The sequence below is a fragment of the Pleurodeles waltl genome, chromosome 9 (assembly GCF_031143425.1).
Source record: "Pleurodeles waltl isolate 20211129_DDA chromosome 9, aPleWal1.hap1.20221129, whole genome shotgun sequence".
Lineage (NCBI taxonomy): Eukaryota > Metazoa > Chordata > Amphibia > Caudata > Salamandridae > Pleurodeles > Pleurodeles waltl.
In genome coordinates this window covers 964,846,009-964,869,684 of record NC_090448.1, presented here as the reverse complement: position 1 = coordinate 964,869,684, position 23,676 = coordinate 964,846,009, and the positions used below count along the sequence as shown (strand labels likewise).

The 23,676-nt window shown below is 43.5% G+C and overlaps 1 protein-coding gene across 2 annotated transcripts in view; it reads right to left on the bottom strand.

Moving 5' to 3' along the window:
* Window positions 1-23,676, bottom strand: part of CEP128 (centrosomal protein 128) — a 722,948-nt gene that overhangs the window by 649,950 nt on the left and 49,322 nt on the right. For both annotated transcript variants that reach the window (XM_069208366.1, XM_069208365.1), the window contains exons 3-5: window positions 12,824-12,910; window positions 9,563-9,689; window positions 484-605 (exon numbers count right to left, since the gene is read on the bottom strand). In XM_069208366.1, the coding sequence (XP_069064467.1) occupies window positions 484-605; window positions 9,563-9,689; window positions 12,824-12,910 (336 nt within the window). The remainder of the gene's footprint in view (window positions 1-483; window positions 606-9,562; window positions 9,690-12,823; window positions 12,911-23,676) is intronic.

The following is a 23,676-nucleotide window of genomic DNA, read 5'->3' as shown; positions in this document are numbered from 1 at the left end:
ACGGAATGCAATGCATGTTCTAACAGACCAGTGTAATAGGGAGCACTCTTGTAAGGATAGTCGCATTTCTTTTAGTGCCTTAAATGAGGTTGCTCAGTTAGAAATTCTCAATAAGAACTCTATAGGAAGCACTACTAAAATATTCTACTCAGGTTAGTTTTACACGTCTGGTGGGGTATTTACACTGGCACAAATACCTTCACATGTAACACCTACACTGGTCTCCCATTTCAGGCTCCCATCTGCAAAATCTGACCTTCTCAGACAGACACAGTTAATCATCCCCAGAAACAAGCACCACCTGGTTCTCTGCACAAGGTCTTAATATTTTAATGCTGTTCACCCGGATAGGGACTAAAATCTACAAAAAGAAAAGCTGAGTTGAGAGGATCAAGGAATAAAAAAAGGTCTGGAAAGAAAAGATGATGAAACAAATACCTGCCAATCTTTTTTTTATTTTTTTTTTCCAGTCATTTCGCTTACCTGGCCAGTTTGGCTCATATCATCAATGAATCGAACACTTGCTGACCTCGACCTGCGAGGTCTGGCGCCTCGTGAATTCACATAGTCCCTGAGGGGTGAGGTAGGTACAAAACGTTGGCTCCCTGAATAAAAAGGATGAAAACACTGTCATATTATTCCTTGAACGCAACTGGTACGTGGTAACAGGGAGAATGTCTAGCTCTGTCGTTTGGGCATGATTACCGTACTGCTTACTCCCAGGGTAATCAATAACATTTCATAGCATACTTTTAAGTGAAGGAAAAAAAAAAAAAAAAGATTATTTCCCTTTATGATCAACATAATTATCCCCTACATCCCCAACACAAGTTTTAAAATTAGTTTTTATTGATTTTTGGCTCTTAATTTTTGTCCCACTCCCAGGGTTTCATCGACTCACATGCATTATTTTAACCTGTCTACAATGAACCTTACTTGCCTCCTCTGTTACTGCTCATCATCGTATCTTAAGCCTCTCCTTGTAATTTATCCCTTCCTGTCAAAGATCACATTGTCATCTTGAGATGGGCTAAAAAAATAAACGCACTGATTTCTGACCCGACTTCCTGCAGTAATGTCGGGCCCTCATATCAATCAGTGTGGTTTTCCACGGATCATTTTCTTTCTTGCCATGAAATACATTTATTTAAATCCTTGGTATTCCATAATTTAGCCAGCTCCAAATCCAATTTAGCTGCTTACTTAAAATGTTTATCTGTGGTTTGTATGGTAGCGTTAAAGACCCTGCTGAAATCAAAGCATTTCTTAGCCTTCTTGAATAAGCCAGCTTTTTACTATTCCCTTTCCACCCTTTTACATTCAGAGCTACAATTCCTACTATTGTAGATATATCTAATCTATTACATCCACTCATGAGGCACAACTTTTCCTTCTTCACACTTGCTCTGTTGGCTCTCCTACTTGCCTTCTCCAAGTCCTGTTGCTTTTCTAAATGCACTTCCCTTTCTTTCCCATGCCAAGAATCTTGGTTCACCCAAAACACCACATTTTTTTCTCATATCACTAATGTCACATCTCTGAAGCATCTCTTTTTTATTTTTCCATCATTAGAAGTTACACAATCTTCTAAAGATTTGTTTTAGCTATTAATTGTTTCCTACTGCTAAGCACTTCCCCTCTTAGAGGATTCAGACATGACAAAATGTATAAAGCCCAAGTCTCAGTATGGACTGCTTCTACAGCTGTCATAGAACAAACTTATTTAACCACCCAAGATTACTGGATGGACTGTCTAGTGTCACTTGACCCAGTCCTTTTAGCTTAGGTTTAAGAAGCATTCCTTCTGAATTGTCTTTCATATCCTCACCAACTATTCGTGACCTTGGTGTTTCACATGATCCCCTCCCGCAACCTTCACAGTTCAGTTTTATTTAATATTCATATGCAGTCCTTCAATCACTCACCCTGTTATTTTGCCATGTTGGCATAGCAGAGCGAGAACACATCAATCTTAACCAGAGACTGAAAGCCAAATGGCCTTAGAGTGCCAGGAGTTGGATGAAACTAAACTCCAAAAAACTGAAACAATATTTCTGTCTCCCATCACGTTGGAAAGGTGTCTCTTCCCATGCAGTTTTCCAACATTCCTCATCACACAAATTGTACACATCACTCCCCCAACTATCCTTGGTGTTCCTGAAACAGTTATTTGTCCTATAAATGTCTTCCCTAACTCGTTGAAGAATGACTGAGACAAAAAGTGAAAAAGCATTCCATTTTAACCTTGCAAATTGAGGAAGACCGTGAAAAAATCTAAAGCAGCAAGGCAACTGACATACGGTTAAACCAGTGGCTCAAATACATAAATGCCTACTACCTAGGAAAAACAACTTAGTATCTTCACACACTGTTAAAAAACTGCAATAAAAAGCATAGCTTATTTTGGGCCAGATGAACGAGTTACTTACCTTCGGTAATGACTTTTCTGGTGGATACATTAGCTACCTGTGGATTCCTCACCTCATGAATACTCCCATGGCGCCAGCATTCTACGGAAATCTTCTTACTAGTCTCTGCACGTCGACGAGGACGTCACTGTCTCGCACGCGACGCCGTCTGACGTCATACAGGCAATAAGAGGTCCTCGACGACGTGCGGACGTCAGTACCAATCATTTTTTACGTGCATGAGAACAACCAGGCAATGCAATGAAAGAACAAAGCAACATCCATTATATTGTAAAAATACACCACATTGTATGAATAACTGTAAATCTTTTTATGTACATATATATATATATATATAAAACTCTCTCTTTTAAAATATATACACACACCAAGTATATACATAAAGATATATACACATATACCCATATATATATAAATATATTATATATATATACATCTATTGCACCCTCAAAGACCAAGAGGAGCACACTCAAGGATTACTTGGCAAGACCATAAAGGCAACGGGGAGGCGGGTGGGACCGTGAGGAATCCACAGGTAGCTAATGTATCCACCAGAAAAGTCGTTACCGAAGGTAAGTAACTCGTTCTTCTGATGGATACAACTACCTGTGGATTCCTCACCTCATGAATAGAGTCCCAAAGCAGTACCACGCCCGGCGGTGGGTGCCTAAATGGTCAAACCAAGAAATCCTGCAGCACTGACCGTGCAAAATGGCCGTCCCTTCTAACCTCAGAATCTAAACAGTAATGTTTTGCAAAAGTGTGAAGGGACGACCAAGTTGCAGCCTTGCAGATGTCGACCACAGGAACACCTCTGGCTAAGGCCGAAGTGGCCGACTTAGCTCTGGTGGAATGAGCTCTAATGCCCTCAGGAGGATCCTTCTTTGCCAAAGAGTAACATATTTTAATGCAAAGAACAACCCACCTGGATAGTGTTCTCTTGTGGACTGCCTTTCCTCTCCTCTTGCCCACGTATCCAATAAACAGCTGATCCTCCAGCCTGAAATCCTTTGTTCTATCGATAAAGAAGCTCAACGCTCTCTTTGGGTCCAGACGGTGCAGTCTTTCTTCCTCTTTGGAAGGATGAGGCGGAGGATAGAACGTGGACAAAGTAATTGCCTGAGCCAAATGGAAGGGTGAAACAACCTTCGGGAGGAAAGCAGCCTTGGTCCTCAACACCACCTTATCCCCATAAAAAGTTGTATAAGGGGGTTTTACTGATAAGGCCTGCAACTCACTCACTCTCCTTGCTGATGTTATAGCTATCAGGAAGACTGTTTTTAAAACCAAATACCTCAAGGGGCAAGAATGCATAGGTTCAAAAGGGGACCCCATAAGGAAAGTCAGGACTAAGGACAAATCCCATTGCGGCATAACGAATGGCTTTGGAGGATATTGATTTAGAAGACCTTTCAAGAATCTGATAACAATAGGGGATTTAAATAAAGATGGTTGGTCTGGAAGACATATGAAGGCTGACAAGGCCGATAAATAACCTTTAATGGTAGCCACTGCACAACCTTTCTGCGCCAGAGATAGAGCAAAAGACAAAACGTCCGATAGATGAGCATGTAAAGGATCAATCTGCCTCTCTCCACACCACGCAACAAATTTAGACCACCTATTAGCGTAGATAGATTTAGTGGAGTGTCGCCTGGCCGCTAATATAACATCCACTACCTCAGGCGGGAGAGAGAAGGAACTCAGGTTGCCCCGTTCAATCTCCAGGCATGTAGGTGCAGACTCTGGAGGTTGGGGTGTAGAACCTGCCCCTGCGACTGTGAGAGGAGGTCTGCCCTGAAAGGGAGACGGAGCGGCGGGCACGTTGAGAGTTGGAGAAGGTCGGAGTACCACACCCTCCTTGGCCAATCCGGAGCTATTAAGATTACTAGAGCCCGGTCTTGGCGAATCTTCCTCAATACTCGAGGAATCAAGGGTATGGGAGGAAACGCGTAAAGCAACTGGCCGCACCAGGTCATTTGAAACGCGTCCCCCAACGCTTCCTGCATTGGATACTGAAGGCTGCAGAACAACGGACAATGCGCGTTCTCTCGAGTGGCGAACAGATCTACCCGAGGAAACCCCCACTTCTGGAAGATTAAACGGATTTGATCTGGATGGAGACGCCACTCGTGGTCTGCCGAGAAGTGGCGACTGAGACTGTCCGCACGCACGTTCAAGACTCCGGCCAGATGGTTTGCTATCAAGCAAATCCGATGGTCCTTTGCCCAGGACCATAGTCGAAGAGCTTCTCTGCAGAGAAGGTACGACCCCACTCCTCCCTGCTTGTTTATGTACCACATCGTGGTAGTATTGTCCGTTAGGACCTGTACCGACTGACCACGAAGGGAAGGGAGGAAGGCCTTGAGAGCCAGACGTACAGCCCGTAACTCTAACAGATTGATGTGAAAAATCTGTTCCTCTGGAGACCAAAGACCTTTGATCTCCAGATCCCCCAGATGAGCTCCCCACCCTAGAGTGGAAGCATCCGTTATGACTGTGGCCACTGGTGGCGACTGCTGGAACGGCTTTCCTTGTGAAAGATTGTTGCTTGCAATCCACCACTTCAAATCCACAGCAGCATCTCTGGAGATCTTGACAGTACCCTCTAGATCCCCTCTGTGTTGAGACCACTGCCTTCGGAGGCACCACTGAAGAGCCCTCATGTGCCAGCGAGCATGCGTGACCAACAGAATGCAGGAGGCAAAAAGACCGAGCAGACGAAGGACCTTGAGGACTGGAACTACCGCTCCATTTCGAAACATTGGAACCAAATCCTGAATATCTTGAATCCGCTGAGGCGGAGGAAAGGCCCGACCCAATGTTGTATCCAGTACTGCCCCTATGAACAGGAGGCGCTGAGAGGGCTCCAGGTGAGATTTGGGCTCGTTCACCGAAAAGCCCAGGTCGAACAACAACTGGGTTGTTGACTGCAGATGACGCAACACAAGCTCCGGGGACTTGGCTTTGATCAACCAATCGTCCAAGTAAGGGAATACTGCTATCCCCTTCCTTCTGAGCTCTGCCGCAACCACCGACATCACCTTCGTGAAGACTCGAGGTGCTGAAGTAAGACCAAACGGAAGGACCGCAAACTGGTAGTGTTGCGATCCCACCACAAACCGGAGATACTTCCTGTGTGACTTGAGTATCGGGATATGAAAGTAAGCATCCTGCAAGTCGACAGACACCATCCAGTCTTCCATGTTCAACGCCAAAAGCACCTGTGCTAGGGTCAGCATCTTGAACTTTTCCTGCTTGAGGAACCAATTCAAGATCCTCAGGTCCAGAATTGGTCTCAAACGACCATCCTTCTTGGGAATCAGGAAATACCTTGAGTAAACTCCTTGACCCCTTTCCTGCTCCGGGACCAACTCCACCGCGCCCTTTAAAAGGAGGACTTCTACCTCCTGTTCTAGCAACCGGAGGTGTTCTTGTGAACAATACGAAGGGCGGGGCGGGATGAGGGGCGGAAACTCCCGAAAGGGAAGGGTGTAGCCTTTTCCCACAACACTGAGAACCCAAGTGTCCGACGTAACAGTCTCCCATTTGGTGAGAAAATGCTGTAATCTTCCCCCTACAGGAGAGGAGTGAGTGGGAAATGGTGGAAGCCTAAGGCTGCTTCCCCTGCTGCACCCCGCCAGAGGATGAGGAAGAGGCAGAGTGCTGCTGAGAGGCTCCCCTGGTGCGGACCCTACCCCTCCCCCTAAAAGATCTATAGGGGTGGGAAGAGGCAGGTTGCTGATATCTTCCCCGAAAGGAAGAGGAGGAAGAGCCACGCCCAAATCCACGAAACCTCCTGAAGAATCTGGAAGAGGCCGTGGAAGAAGGAGCTTGGAGTCCCAACGACTTAGCCGTGGCCCTGCTCTCCTTAAAACGTTCCAAGGCCGAATCAGCCTTAGCCCCAAACAGTTTGTCCCCATCAAACGGGAGATCCAACAATGTGGACTGTACATCTGCCGAAAAGCCCGAGTTACGGAGCCAGGCCTGTCTCCTTTCCACCACAGTTGTGCCCATTGCTCTGGCTACCGAGTCGGTGGTATCCAGTCCCGTCTGAATAATTTGGGTCGCAGCAGCCTGGGCATCAGAGACAAGATCCAAAAGACCCTGGGGAAGCTCTGTAAACGAAGAGGAGATGTCATCCATCAGAGCATGAATATACCTCCCCAGGATACAGGTCGCATTAGTGGCCTTTAACGCCAGACTGCAGGACGAAAAAATCTTCTTCGACTGCGCCTCTAGCTTTTTTGAGTCTCTGTCCCCAGGCACCGTCGGGAAAGAACCAGGCGCTGACTTGGACGAACAGGAGGCCTGCACTACCAAGCTCTCCGGCGTAGGGTGCCTAGATAGGAAACCAGGATCAGTTGGAGCCGTCCGATACCTCCTGGCCACGGCTCTGTGAACTGCTGGGGAAGATGCCGGCCTCTTCCACACCTCTAAAACCGGATCCAGCAGAGCGTCATTAAAAGGTAACAGAGGCTCCGCCGCGGCTGAGGCCGGATGCAACACCTCCGTCAAAAGGTTTTGTTTTGCCTCCACCACCGGCAAAGGCAGGTCCAAAAAACTAGCTGCCTTCCGTACCACTGTATGAAAGGAAGCAGCTTCCTCAGTATATTCCCCCGGGGACGAAAGGTCCCACTCAGGGGAAGTGTCCAGCCCACTGGCCGACTCCAGTCCACGCAGCCCATCACCCGAGTCCTCTAGCTCTCCTTCCTCTAGGGCTCGTTGGTACTCCTGCTCTTCTAGTACCCGGAGAGCACGCCTCCTTGAATGCAGTCGTTGCTCAATCCGCGGAGTCGACAATGCCTCCGCCGAAGTCGGAGATCGGCGCCGATCTTCCGAAGCCACCGACGCCGCATCCGGCGCCACGGGTAACTTCGGCGCCGACTGAAGAGCAGCTGAAACAGATGGACCCACCGGAGTCACAGGCCGAAATCTCGACGTCGACGGGATGGAAATCCCTGGGGCCAATCCCTCCGAAGCCACCGGAGCGGCCACCGGCGCCGACACTGGCGCCGAGCCCACGTTCCCAAACGGGAGAAAGGGCATAAAGGGTGCCGGCCGAAGAGGCGCAGGATCACCCAAAGAAAAGGCCAAAGGCCCAGCCGGAGCACCCCCTGGAGCCATCTGTTGGAAGATGGCATACATCGCATTCAAGAATGCGGAACTATCGGCTCCAGGGGTGGGAAAAGCCGGGTACTGGGGTGCCTGTCTCGGAGGCGACCCCGACTCCGGCCTCGGCGTCTGCGCCGGAGAAAACACTTGAGGCTCCAATACCTCAATCACCGACGCCTGTCCAGGCGAAGTTGGTGACGCCGGAGAGGGCAACGGCGTCGAAGGATGCGGCGTCACCGTGGGGCTGACCTCCCATGTCTTTCGGCGCCGATCCGGAGACCTGGAACGAGCCTCCCTTGAATGACGCCGAGATTCTCTACGGCGCCGGGAGTCTCGATGACACCGATGTTTTGGAGAAGACTTCTTGTGATGCTTCTCCTTTGACTTGGCCATAAACAGCTTCGCCTCACGTTCTTTAAGGGCCTTCGGATTCATGTGCTGACATGAATCACAAGTCGAGACGTCGTGGTCGGAGCTCAAACACCAAAGGCAATCGGAATGAGGATCCGTCACCGACATCTTGCCTCCACACTCACGACAAGGCTTAAATCCAGACTTTCTCTGCGACATTATTTCCACAGAGAAAGAGTACGCAGCAAGATATACACTGTAACCGCAAGAGTAACAGTTGCTCCCTCGAAGATAACCGTTTCGAATGCACGGAAAAAAGGGAACTGACGTCCGCACGTCGTCGAGGACCTCTTATTGCCTGTATGACGTCAGACGGCGTCGCGTGCGAGACAGTGACGTCCTCGTCGACGTGCAGAGACTAGTAAGAAGATTTCCGTAGAATGCTGGCGCCATGGGAGTATTCATGAGGTGAGGAATCCACAGGTAGTTGTATCCATCAGAAACTATTATTCAAAGAACCTTACCACTGCAGTCGTAGGAGGTATTCTAAGTGAAGTTTGAGGTCAACAGTTATGCAAAAAAAAAAAACAGATATATGTCCAAAAGACAGCTAGGATTAGTACATATCATTTATTTGTGGAAAACAAGAATCAAATTTACTATAAAAAGATAATGTCACTTTTCCATAAAAAGCCATGGTCTGGTCGTGAAATCTTAAATTAAACTCTGACAAACCAAAAATAAAATATTCTGATCTCCGCCAAAAACTAGGCTGCTTCCGTTGTATATTAAAATCCTCTGAATCTAAATGAATTTATATCCATTAAACTGATACAGAAATTCTAAAAATCACACAGATATTCAAAAATTATTCCAGCTTTCTACACTGAAGTTTACACTACTAGGAGTTTCCCTTCAAGCCCACTGCCATAAATGTAAGATTAATCAAGCTGCAACTGCAGGTGGTAGAAAATTCCAAGGTTTTATGGGTCAGACAGAATTGACATTTTTACCTTATGTCTACCTGATAAGGATTAATCTTTTTAAACATTTTATTTTGTATTAAAGTCAAATTCCACACAGAGCTGAAAACGTCAAGTGTGCTGTCATAAAGGAAAACGGGATGTGGGTTTAATACATCTGGTTAATCTCGTGGTGAGTTACTCACTGTCTAGTTAGTTTTCTAGAATAATGTTATACATTGTTTGCCTTGGAACACTAAAGCAATAAGTAACCACTAAACCGCCCACAGAATGTTATAATTTCCTAAGATGACTGTGCTATATAGTACCTACATTTAAGCTTCGTGCAATCTTCTTTGGTGCTAAGACTTGACTGATAAACCGAGCCACAATGGAGAGACAAAGAGGCGTTGTTTGGCAACTTTCTCATGCAGACTGAATATCCAGTGTCCTGGATAGTGGGGAACTTCTTTAGTCTCACCTTTGATAATGCTATAATGTACCTACAACTATATGAATAAAGGGAAACCTCTGTCACCTACCTATCAGATAATAGGATTGGCCTGTTCCCCTACATAAGCATATTTAATAAATTCACATGAATAGCCAAAGGCAACAGGCAAGATCCTCCATTGTTCTTGCCCAACATAAGAGGATATTAATAGCACGTAAGAAGAAGACTAATCCACCACTGGATATTTTTACCTGTAGCTGTTGGACCCTCAAGGTCACTTGCATATAAACTAGAAAGAGAGGCACTTCTGGCTCCCGAAAGTCGAGACATCCTTTGGCTCCGCAGCTCATCAATAGAATGTTCCAGTGTCTCTTTCAACTGTAATAAAAAAGTGACAACTCATTTCATTCATCTCTAAAACACCAGAATCTCTGAAGCTGGACCATAGAAATCCAGGAAAACTGGTACACTCAACTACATCACATCATGGTATTAGCAAACAATAGTCCATGTGTCTGCATGCTACTACATAGCGTCTAATTTTAAGAACACTGCTAACATTTAGTATAATGCTTTTGTTTTAGAAGTTTGTTCAGTTACCCGCTTCAGATTTCTCATTCCTCTCTAAAGAGAAGCACAAGAGAAACACATTTCTGGACACACCAGAAATGGTGGGCTATACACAAAACTGCCTTCAAGTTCAAGCAGCAGTAGAGTTTAAGGAAAGAGGTTCTTGAACAAACATGATAGAGTCATAATAGCATGAATAGCAGAAAGAACCAAGATATTCAAAATACACACTATAAATCACTCAGGCACCCTGTTAGTTCACTACGTAAGTTTATTTAAGTTCACCCCTTTCTAGTCATAATGTGCCAATATATTACATTTATAGACTTCCATCTTTCTTTAATACTTTCCATTTCTCATCCAGCACACTAGATCCATGGGTGGTTAACATTTGTAGACTAGTTTCCACTGCTTACTACTTCATAGTGTGTACATCTTAATCGTGCTTTGTGAAATGTTAATTATGCCATGCAAGGTGATTAACAAACAGCTGTCAATCGAGCATAACATTTTCAAGGCACCAGTAAGTGGAATAGAGGCTTGGATGTTTAATGTATTTTATTAACCAACGTCTAAGAGATGGGGGAAAAACTACCATCAATAAGTACAAATTTTCAAGCAATTGAACACTATTTTAAAAGATATTTCAAAACTAGTGTCTTTTATGCATAGCTCTGAACAATGTTATTTCAACACCGATTTTCTGTCATGAATTTCATATTTTTAAACATCTGTCTAATTGAACCTTTGTTAGTGTTTAGTAGTTTGACACATTTTTAAAAATGCAGATCCAGCAACATATTATATAGACACTGCACTTCATGAGGTGAGGTCATTTGTAAAAACACAAATAAATGTAACCATGTGTGCAAAATACCATTTCCTAGAACTTGACATATTGGTATTAAATGTAGTTTATAAAATGCTCAGCAGAATTCAGTGCCCGTTTCCTGGGAGCAACGCACGCTCTAGTTATATAGCAACTACGTGCCCCTCACTGAGCACGTGCTCGAATGCAAGAATGGGTTCATGTCGATACTGTAGTACATACATAGGCTTGCACGTTTTTTATTTTATCAGTCAACCTTTCTGCGTCTTTATTTTTATAGTTTGTTTTTTATTCAATATTTTCAGATGGTACTAATGTACAGTAGTACTATAAGAGGCAACACATTAATTTAAAAAATGCATATAAAAATTTGGAGTGGCAGCACCTTTTACTCTCAATATCTGCAATGAGATTTCACAGAATAGGCATTTTAATGGGTGCATAGAGAAATCACGAAGCTTACTCGTTGTGGAACAGAAGCCTACCAGCAACTATGCCATATCAATGTATTAAAATGTTCTGTTACTTTGGAAACCTCATTTCCTTAAGACCTCTGTGTTCACTCACCAGGTTCAAATCTAAAAGCTACTTTATCCAAAAATCACATACCAAAATAAAGCACCAATTCTCTAACTACCCCAAAATCCATACTTAACATTTAAACACCTCCATCTTACTTAAATATCTAAAAAATGTACTTGAAGACATGCTGAATTGTTTAAATGTAATTGGTGAGATACCCTTTGTGATCTATTTTTACACCGATATTGCTTCCCTGACACCTACTGCTGCTTATTTTTTGCCAGATGTTCGTTATATAGATTAAGAATTGACACCAAAAGTTGCCATGTCCTATGGTCCAAGTGGTGTCTGAGAAAAAAAACATCTATGAGGCTACTGTGCAATGTACTTATAAGCTCCAAGAAAATAAAGTTTAATGCTGTGACTAAAGGAATGAAAAACACAGCTTCATTAGTTGTATTATACAACTCATTTTACAACCATAAACATGCTTTTAGCTGCTTGCTGATTGTTTGTGGATAACCCCACCATCAGAGTCGAGAACTCTGTGTAATAGATATAGAGACATTTATTGAAGTTTGTTACTTTTTTTTTTTTTTTTTAAAAAAGAAACACTAATATTTTAGTGTAAAATATAAGTATAATTTAAAATAATGACAACCCAGAACTAATAAAAAAGTTACAGCACAAAACCTATTTAAATTCACTTTGTGTTCAATTTGAAAATAGTTGAAATATAATACTTAAACTTATAGCTATTCATTTTTACAGAATTTAAAATAAACCCACCTCCCCTCACTAGCATGTTTTATTTAATTTGTAATAATCAGAATTAAAATGTAATTTTATAACTATGTGTACTTTTATATATATGTAATTTACATGTATACTGTATTTAATTAAACATTAATTCATATCGGGTGGGAGTTTAATTCCCTGCCTTCACTGTTTCTTATGAGTGGCTTGCAGTAATTGTGGTTGGCCATGAGTGGTGCTTGACTTAATCCAAGGCTGGGATGGAGTACATATAAACCTGTTTTTACACTATTTGGCTTGAAGTAAAATTAGAAATGTATTCTGTAGATTACAATTGTCTTGCGCTTTTGTGGGCCCATTTTTTGTGTTAGCATGTCACTCCCTAAACCAGTCCTTATTTTCCTTGAACCCCGCATATTTTGTAGAAATTATTCCCCATTTTCCCAATCCGCCCGCTAGTCCGTACCACATCACTGAAAAATTGAATACCTACGTGGTCCGTGTACAAAAGAGAAGCAGAGTTGGAGATCTCTGGCTATAAAACGCCTTTTTGAATATGGCCTTAAGACTCAGTGGTCGAGCCAAGAAAGACCTGCATCCTTTAGAAAGGCTTTAAATCTTACAATGAAACATGTTATGTCATGAAGGACTAGTTGAGGCATAGTTATATTTTACATATTGAAACCTAATGTCTTTATTGAATTATTCATGCCTGGCTCCTGGAGATCACCGAGATCCACTGAATCCAATTCAAAAAGAGTCCCTACATCACCCTCTGACTAATGCTGGTGTTTGATGCCGGACAAATTCGGAGTCAACCTTGAGAAATACTTACTGTGGCCATGGCTTCCGTCTGTTCATTATTGTGTTCTCTGTACTGGCCCAACATTTGGTCCACATGCCTCAAGTTTCGATTAGTGTCCTTTAGAATTGCGGAGCAGAAAAAGAAAAACAAAAAACAAAAACATTTAGTGGAAGAAGACAAAACAGGCCCAAAAAGACAAAGCGCAAAGGATGCCACAATTGCTTACTTTTCACATCTGACAAACCTCAAACCCAAACCCATCCAGAGGTCACGCCCCGTTTAGGCAGAAAGGGAAACAGCACCACTTTTAGGGAGGCTAGGATCAGACTGGAGTTAATAAATCTTTCTACTGCCACTAAATTGTTAAAAGATGGTCACGGATGTTATCTGGCGTGCATGTGTAACATGCCTAAAGATCTATTACTAAATATATGTCTGGGTACTTTGAGACTGATGAAATAGGAGTACAAAACGGTCCTAGTAAAACCAAATTATGGTACAAGTAAAATGTAGCTGCAATAATTAATTCAATGTAACCAATTGCATGGACTTTCTCACAATGAATATGGAAAAATACACTACGTCGGATATCACAAGATGGGACTTAATGCTTGCTTTAGTCTAATATATGACTTTTTTTAAAAATCCGCCACTGTGCATTATCACGTCATAGCGTGGCAGGTGAACTGAATCGTATTCACAAATTTAAGCAACTTATTGCATGCAGTCTGTACACTACGCATATCTGTGAGTAATAAATCTGGCGAAAACATACTGAAGATTTAGGAAAGGCATACACTCACAAATTCATTTCTATTTCCATTTCCACTACAAAATCTCTCTACATGTGCCTTGCAAACCCTGCAAGACCGCGGTGTTTATCAGCACAATCTGCACCACTGCATCGAACTGTATAGTAACTGCAGGTCACTAGCTCTGGGCACACGCTCAAACTAACTAGTTGGTAGGTAGTCACCCGTTTTGTGTTCCAGGCCCCTGGCACCCCTCCAGTACCTGAACGTCTAGTTCTAGACGTGTGTGAGGAATTGATTGAGGAGTGTGTGAACAACTCTGCACGGGCAATGAAACTTTGTGTCTTTTACGCATACTCCACGTTCACTTTTTGCAACATAATTCAAGCGTAAGTCACAGGGACATAAGCAGTGATCACTCGTCACCAGAGTTATTATGTCGATTTATGAGCTACGGCGCAAAAGGGACGGCTAAAGATTACGTTTTTGATGGCAAGCAACTAGGGTGGAAAAAAAAATAGACTTTCTGTACAATAGAGACAAGTGGCTATACTCTGCAGTTTGGGTTGTGTGCACAATTTTACCCATGTGTTGGTTTGTGGTTAGTATTAATGAATAAGTTTCATTATTTAAAATCTCAACACACTGTTGAACAAAACATATATTTCGCTATTTTCTCACATCCTATTCCGCATTGTAAGATCCTGTAAATTAATGATCTAAGGAACTGATGAAACTCAACACTAGAAAATAACGTTGTTTAAAAATAGAGCAATAAAAATCAAATTGTGAGTTAATTAATGCAAACATAAGCGTGCACTGTGCAGGTAGCAGGAGACTCTCAAGTCTAATACGTGAGGGGAAGGTACCCTTCAAAACCACAGCCGACTATCTAATTTTCCTTTTATTTGAAGATTGGAAACCTTTAATTGTACATTCAGCTACCAGGTGAGAAGAAAAATTGAAGGTGACAAGCGAGCCCATATGAAATGCAGATTCCACCTTGGGTACGAGGGGTTGATAGGAACAAAGGACCCACTTAGCCAGGTAGAAAACTGAAGTAAGTGGACAAACTGAAAGGATCTGCAGTTTTCAGACCTAAGCACTGAAATTATTGTCATTAGCAATACTGTCTTCAAAGTCAGACTAACCTGGGCAACTGTATATCGGTTCAGATTGTTATGCCATCAAGAGAGATAACACAAGATTCAAAACCCGCTTAAGCATAATAAACATGCCACTAATGGAAATGTGATGTAAACAGGGATGGTTGTTCAGAAAGACACGTGAAGCAGACAGGGATGCCGAATAGCTCTTAACTGTATCCAATGCCAGACCCTGTTGTGCAAGGGACATCCTAAACCATAGGACATACAGAAGAATGAGATTTAAAGGCATCTAGGCATTCAGACTCACACCTCTGAACAAATTTGTTCCAGTGGCACATGGGTATATGTAGATTTTGCTGTTGGTTGCCTAGTCAACAAATGTAGTCTGCAATGTCATCAAAAAAAGACAAAAATACACTAAATGGCAGCACTCAGTCTCCATGTATGTAGCCGCAGAGAACTGCGGAAGAAGTCCAGACCGATCTACTGTAAAAGCAGGACCACCCCTGGAGAGGAAGAGGTGAATGAATGCAACAGATCGTCGTATCAAATCTGCCTTGCCCAAACTGGTGCGATTAGGATCAGTTGTGCTTTACCCTTGCACAGTACTTCAGCTGAAGCATAATCAGTGGGAATATGTACTGCAGGTCCTGAGACCAGCTGAAACTGAAAGCATCCCTCGAGGAACAATTAAGTGTGAAGTGTACAAAACAAAAACAAGGACACTTCTTGCAACAGGCCATGATGAAGAGATCCACAATTGAAGACCGCAATCTGGATAGGATCACCACCATCGCTTCAGGGTATAATTCCTACTTATGGTCCTTCAATGAGAGGCGACAGAGCATCCGTCCTCACAAAGAAGCCTGAGCGTTGAGCCACTACAATGAAAATTCCCCATTACTTCACCCCCGCCACAGGTATTCACCTCCCAACACAGGGCCCATGATCCCACACAGCTCTTTGGGTTGATATAATAAACAGTGGTGGTGTTACCTAACAAAATCAGAATGTTGCTCTGCGAGACAGAAGGGAGAAATGCCTTTACAGCCGGGTGGCTCATCCACAGCGCAATGCAGACAAAAGGCTTTTCACCGTCAACCACCTATTAACACTGTAGCTTGAGCCTGCATAGGGCTCAAGGGACGAACCACACAACTTTGGAGGCATCTACCTTCCAGTGCAGATCGGACGAAAAAAGGGAAAGGTTTGTACTAGAGCAGAGAGGCTCCTTTAATGGTAGAGCCACCATGACCTCGAGTACCACTGAAGGGTGGTCATCTACCATGTAGCAAGTAAAATCAAAAAGATGGACAAGGACATAAGACCAAGAAGATGTAGGACCTGCAGAACAGGAATCCAACTCTGATTCAGAAGCCTTAGAATCATATCTCAAACATCCACAGTCCTCTCTCATAATCCTCTGAGGAGGAAAGTTTTTATATGGGTTGTATCCAGTCCTGTCCCCATGAAGGTTATGCTTTGCATTGGAGTGAAGTGAGATTTATGGACACTGATGGTAGAGGGAAAGTCATGAAGGAGAGCCATTGCCCACTAAAGGTTTTCCGGAGTCAAAATCAGTCTCTGCTTTCACCAGGGAGTCATTCAAGTATGGAGCTACATGGACTCCGGACCAAAACAATGAACTACCATGACCACCAGCATTTTTGTAAGAATGTGCAGAGCAGTCATCATTCCAAAAGGTAGAAATGTGAATTCATAGTACTGGTGTCCCACTGTAAGTTCCAGGCAATGTTTGTGGCTAGGAAGGATCAAAAGATAGGAGTAGGCACCCTGGAGACACCATCCAAATCCCACATTCAGGACCATCAGAACTTGACTCAAGGACAATATCCTGATCTTGTCCTGTGGAATGAGCAAGTTCAGAAGGTGAGATACAGGATGGGTCTGAAAACACTATATTTCTTGGGAACCAGAAGTAAAGTAGAATCCCTGGAACCTTTCTTCGAGATGCTCTATGGGCTCTGTGAACAACAGGGCAATGACCTGCGCCTCCAAATCCCAGTGCGTGTCAGACAGCATTTCCTAGTATAAGGAGAATGATTGGAGAGGGAGGAACAGGAATGATCCATCAAGGCTGTCTACAAATTGGTGGTTAAATGGAATACACCCTTTCTCCCAATAAGATGATGATTTAAGGTCACATGTGGAAGTTTATCAAGGATAAGCAGAAAAATTGTCTCCATTCTTCTTGGATGTCTATCGTGAAGCTTTTGAGAAAGGGGCATTCCCTTCAGTTCTGAGAGATGCAATAGTTATTTGCCTACTTAGCCAAACCATCTCAAAACTGTTACTCATCACAGACTGTGGCTAATTAAATTTGATAATAACAAAATCTTCGCTAAACTTATAGCTAATAGGCTGCGGCTGGCTGCTATGGTTCGTCTAAATGAATCCGGATTTATTTTGGACGAATCACCGGCAGATAAACCTCTGCAGTTTGTTCACTATTGCCAATCAAACTAGCCCACAGATTAGCAATAGTTCTGCCAGGAGAAATTTCAAAGAAAAACAAAATGTATGGTCAAGAGTTCCAAAAACTTAATGTAAGTAACAACATTCTTATTTCAATCACAACAGTGAATACAGCTTCATGTGTTTCAGAATTATATTTAAACGTTTTTAGCAGAGGCTATCAAAAGACTTATCAATCAAAACAAGAATGTGCTCCAAGTGACCGCACAATGAACAGTGAAAAACAGTGAGCCAAATCAAATTAAATAAATATAGACATAAAAAGATATATACAGTATGTACAAATAAAAGGTCAGACCCTTGGTTGAAATACTACAAACACAATGAAGAAATCATATGCACTTTAGTATCAAATATTGAATGATCTGGGTTGCCCCAAGTGATAGTCGACGTTTCAACCCCTAAATGGATGAATTGCCCAGGGTTTTCATCAGGACAAACAATATACTAGTTACCTACATAAAATATACACATCAGGCTTCACTCAGTGTATGAAGCAGACTGAGGAACAAGATCCACAATGGGTATCTTACAAATCCCAAAACATCTGGGTCAGTTCAATCCTAAATCCTCATGAATCATCATTCATGTAACTTCCTATCTATGAAAACAAAAAGAGAAAGAAATCGATTCCCAGGTCATTAATCCTAGGGACTGAATTCTTCACAAAGAAAAAAAGAAGAGACAAGAAAGAAAAAGGCGAAGAATATATCGGATGGCAATTCTGAGAGAAAAAAAGAACATTCATGATGTCAGGGACGATGCTCATTGCGTGATGGTTCAAGTTCTGTTGGTCAGCAGGAGTCGATCCACATGGAAGTGTTCTTCCCAAAGATCAGCAATAGTGTTTTGTCTGTACTGCGATTAGGGAGTTTTCTTTCCATCCAGTCGGTGATGCCCGTACTGCACCTGCGGGAGTTAGACTTTGTGGCGGAGGGGCCTTTTGATAGTGAGAGTATCAGCTGCATGTCACCTGCATAGGCTGCGATGTTCATTCCATGGGATCTGACAATGTTGGCCAAGAGTGTCATGTATATGTTGAACAGTGTGGGACCGAGGGACAAACCTTGAGGGATGCCACAGGTGATGCCCTTGCGTTCCGAGGTGAAAGGGGGTAGGTAGAATGTCTTTGTTCTTCCAGTAAGGAAGGAGGTGGTCCACTTGAGTGAGTTTCCTTGGATTCCGATGTGATGTAGGCTTTTGATAAGGGTATGGTGTGATACGGTGTTGAATGCTGCTGAGGGGTTGAGGAGGATCAGGGCTGCCGTTTCTCCCCGTTTGAAGAGGGTTCTGATGTCATCACAGGCAACGATCAGCACAGTTTCAGTGCTGTGGTTGGTGTAGAATAGAGATTTGGAGGGATCTAGAAGCTTGTTGATATCCAGGTTAATAGCCTTTTCGAGGACTTTTGTGAGTAAGGGGAGCAGAGAGATGGGTGCTCATTCTTGAGATCCCTGGAGTCGTCGGAAGGTTTTTTGAGGTGGGGTGTGACTTCTGTGGGTTTCCATACTTTAGGGAACGAAGCTGTGGTTATGGATGAGTTGAATATGGCGGGGAGCTCGCTGCTGATAATCTTGCTCCGGAGGTTGAAAATGTGGTGGGGACAGGGATCTGTGGGTGCTTCTGAGAGGACAGAGTTCATGACAGCTGTGGTGTTCTGTGTGGGTAATTGGTCCTAGGCAGTAAGCAGGTGATCGGAGACCTCTTTGGGGTTGGCATCCATGGGAGCAAGGAGGATGAGGGTGCGGGTTGGGGTTCAAAGTTTTTGTAGATGGTGGAGATCTTGTTGTGGAAAAATCACCGGGAAGTCGCTGAGATCATGAGAAGGAGAGATGGTGTTTTCGGTGGCTCCGGGGTTGGAGAACTCTGACAACGTTGAAGAGTTCCTTGCTGTGGTTAGAGCTGGTTTTCATGAAGTGGCTAGGGTGTTACTTTTTGCCTTTTTCAGTAGTTAGTGCTGTATTTGATTCTGTCTCAGGCTATGAAGATGGGATCAAATGTGTGTCCTGCGTAGCGTGTGGGGTCGGTGACTAGTTGAGTGAGGCTTATGTTGTTTATACTTTTGAGGAGATTGGCGTGTTGGTGTTGTTAAGGTCTCTGAAGAAGTTGTTGTGTTTGGAGTTGCTGGCGAGCAGGGCAAGAAATTTGGGGATGGCATCACAGAAATTGGGGTGTGGTCCTAGAGGTCTGTAGGCGAGTGTGTCTGATGGTGGTTTTGCCGTCGATTTTGAGTTGGAAATTGAAGTGTTCATGATCTAGGTGGTGTCATCTGAGACGGTGGTGCAGTGAGTGGATGGTTTCTTTTGTGGATGATTGAGATTTCACCTCCGTGTTTGTTAATGTAGTCCCGGAGTGCTATCTTGTAGCCGTGTTGCCAAGCCGATGTTGGGAGCGGCTGCAGGGTTGATCAAGGGTTCAGTTAGCAAGATGATGTCTGGTGAGGGAGATTATGGTGTCCCATATTTTAGTGACATGCACGCGGATTGATCGTGCATGGAGTAGGAGGCAGTGAAGTTGTTCTGAAGCAGTCGTGGTTGGCATGGTCGGCACAGTGGTGCTTGTTGTACGTGCAGGTGCTTTGGTGTTGCAGAATAGACAGCTCTAGCAGAAAAAGCTCCAACTGTAGTACATGGGGCGGTGCAGAAGCAGTTGTTGCATGGTCTGTGTTCAAGGGCTCGGAGCTTGGCGGTGGTGTATCTTCGTGAGGTGGGAGAACCAGGGTTCCTGGTACCAGGCACAGTCCAGGAGCAAATGCGCTTGCTTCTGGTGTGCCAGTGTCGTGCCACCGGCGTTCCCACTGCTTTTGTCCACTGTGCGGCCGTACTGTGACCTCCATTATGTAGGTCCTGGGAGGAGGGAGAGGCTTCGTGAGGCAGGTGAGATGGGAGAGGAGGCAGGAAAGCGTAGGAAAGTGGCAATACAAGGAGACGAGGGAAAAATAACAATAAGGACGAGGCAAGACAAACAATAAGTAAGACTGGGCAAGAACAGAAAATGAACAAAAAAGTGCTGGTGAAGAAATAGCAGGAAGGGACAGGCAGGTGACAAAGAGGCAGTCAAGGGTAAAAGATAAAACAAGGAGTAGGCCAGACAGCCAAGACATACCACAAGGAACAGTAACGGAACAGTACAGGAAACGTACAGGAAGCGCAGGAAGCGCATGAAAAGCAAGAAGCTTTTCACACATGTACAATGTTTTCACATGCACTGTAAATACAACCAATTCGAGTTTGAGGGCCAGGTGGGAAAGTGCTTTGGGGCATGATATTACAGATGCACAATGGCTCTTCTGCTGCCAACAAATCAAAGATGTGTCACCTAATGGTAAATTTAGGTTTATAACGCTGAAATATATACACAAGAGTCGTATTACTCTCCTATTAGCATGCTATGCTGTGGGATTAGCTCAAACTCCAAATGCTGGCGATGCGGGGATTCAGAGGCTGACCTTCACAAGTCATGGGACTGATCCACGAATTAGGAATGTAGGCAGGAACTTTAAAAACTCCAGCAGATCACTGCATTAGATCTAGATATTACACCACTAATAGCAGTGTTGGGTTATGTCCAAGTATTCCCCAAACTCTGTACAGAATTTTCTGCTGAAGCATTGCTATAGGGTAAGTGGGCACATTCTCTACAGAATGGATGGACAGGCCCAGAAAGTTTTGTGCCAGGGCTTCAATGAAATACACTGCAACAAACATATTACTAAAGCTTGGTGTGATAGTGCACTGTCATTTACGGACAGCATATTTTCTTTTGAAATAGCCACAACATTCGCATTGACATGGAGTTTTAATGCTTAAATTATATAGTGCACAAACAATAATATGTGGAAAACTGGTTTCAGCAAAAATGTATAATTTGCAAATCACCAAGTTGAGAAGTTAAGTATATTTGTCTGTTTTGATTCTATTTAAATGTTTGCTTGCGCCATACTTCAGAATTGCAAACAAAATGTGCTACATTTGTGCTTACCCGACTGATGATATATTTTGGAATATTTGTACAGTTAATGTAGAGGTATCTAAATGTTCTCTGTTAGAACAAATGACATCCTACATCCTTTCCTTTCGCACTTTCTGTACCTTAGCAAGATTGTCCGATATTTCGCTTTGCGAAATCCTCTAATTTAGCAGTCATGGAAATGAAAGTAAACACCAACCTCCTTGTTAAAACAATTAGTAGTAACTTGTCAGAAGACATAGCCTGACATTTGACCTCGGTCTTCGAAGGTACAGCAAATGTGACCAGATACCAAGATAATTTAAAAAAATCCATACAGCTCATTCACATTCTAAACTCCAGCATGATAATTTTGGGGGTTGCTGCAGCACCTACAGCACGCCTACATCCTATGCTTATGCTACCATAGTCATCAGCCATAGTATCAGGAGGCCTTCTGAATCATCAGCAGAGCATGCGTTGGCTTCAAAGGAGGTCCCTACGCAACAAGAGATGGCACATTGGTAGAGTTCGAACTAATTTTCAGCAGCAGGCCTGGAGCCCTTGGAGGACTGACGTATGGGTCGGAGCTGCCTGAGTCTCCAAGCCACAGGAATGTATTCCCCGTAGTGGCTAGTGGCCTAGAGGGTTTGTAGTTGTCCTGAATAGGTCCAGATTAGCCAGACGAAGGGCTCGAACTGCACAATGTCACTCAATGGACTATTTAACTCTAGTCCAATCTTTTTCATTTTCTGGATCTTGTTCGCAACAAGGAGGCGTTTATGACTGGGGAACAGTACAGAGTCCCCAAATGATCCTGGAAGCAGGACAGTTTCCTTAAGTAAGAAAAGAATGCCTCCTTTTATGGAGCTTTTTTTGTGATTTTTATGGAAAGATCTCCTAGGAGAAAGTTGCCTGAGGGAAGACATGCGTGCAGTTGAGGGTGATCGTTTTGGTGTCTCTCTGCGCGCCTGGACCAACACAACTTTGACACTCTTGCTCCCTGATGGCTTTTGGGCAAATGGAGGCACAGGAATCACACGCCGCGGCATTGTGTTCAATAGCCCAGAGAATGCATGCAGATGTCATGAGGGTCTTAGAAGGACATCTTCTTGTAGCGGTTGTGGCATGTTTAAATCACAAATCTTTCAGAGTAGATATCTGCCCTAGTCACTGTTGAAATGCTGAGGAATGTCGCCAGTAAAATATTGAGAGCTCCAGTCCTGTATCAGAGAGGGCCGGGTGTAGATGGAAAGAATGGGTGACAGCATGATGGGTGCCATTATGGCAGTTGGTGCCTAACATACGCAGTTGCATCACTTCTGTAGGTGGAAACGGGCCTGAAGCTACATGATGCCACCTGGTAGCACAGAACAGATATTACAAGGGAGTTTTCCTGGACCGCTATAAATCCTGGAAGGATAATTAATAATGAGATTACAGTGTAAAAAGATGGATACATCAGAATAATAGCTTTTGGATTGTGTTGCAAAAGGGTTGGCAAGTACTAAATGTTTTCTTACTAAATGTATGTATATTTTTATTTGTAGTATAGTAATTCTGTATTGTCTTAATACAATATGTATGGTTATCTAACCTATCTAACACAGTGGATAAGTGGAAGGTTGAGAGAAGTCCTGGTGAGCCACTAGAATCTGTGGGCCAGTGATAGTAGAACCTGCGTTGTTTGTAGGTTGCCAGTTGTGAGGGCTTGAGACACTGGCTGTGAAAAATAAAAACACAATGCAACAGCTGGTACTTCTTGGAGAGAGGGAGGGAGAGAGGGAGAGAGGGAGAGAGGGAGAGAGGGAGAGAGGGAGAGAGGGAGAGAGGGAGAGAGGGAGAGAGGGAGAGAGAGAGAGAGAGAGAGAGAGAGAGAGAGAGAGAGAGAGAGAGAGAGAGAGAGAGAGAAGGCCTCCCAAAGCATATCCTCAGCAGTCAACAGACCATAACTTTCACTCCTCCCCTTATCAGGTGTGCACTCTCTGATGAGATCAGAGATGCCTAGGGGCATTGGGTGGGTTTGTCCCGCTCGGTCAGGTCACAAAGCAGGCAGATATCAGTGTAAAGAAGGCCAGCAATCTCCACATGAACATGACATGCATTATTTGTAGAACATCAGAGCATCTAAAGGCACTGTTTTTGCAGAATGATGGAACATCTGACTGATTAAAGAAAACAAAAAAAGATAATAAGAATAGATGATGTAAAAAAAGTTACAATAACACACATTTTCAAGGTTTGATCTTTTTTTAACAAACATTGTTGCTCTGAAAAAAAAAAATAATAATAAATAAGTCTTCAAAAGAGGTTTAAGGGAGCTCATGCAGCAGGAAAGCCAGTAAAGGATGTGTGCGCCAACACACTGAGGCTAGTCCTAAAAATTTTTACTTAAACTTTTTTTTGGGTTCGTTTAAAACACATCCAGTCTTCCTTTAACAACAGGCATCATTAAAAAAAAAAAAAAAAAAGAAAGAGGGTTTTATTAAAAACCAAGCACAAACATGGTCTGCTGACCCAGCAGGTCACCATCCCTGCGGAGTTTCCGAATCATACTGGGCTGCAATTTGCAACCTAC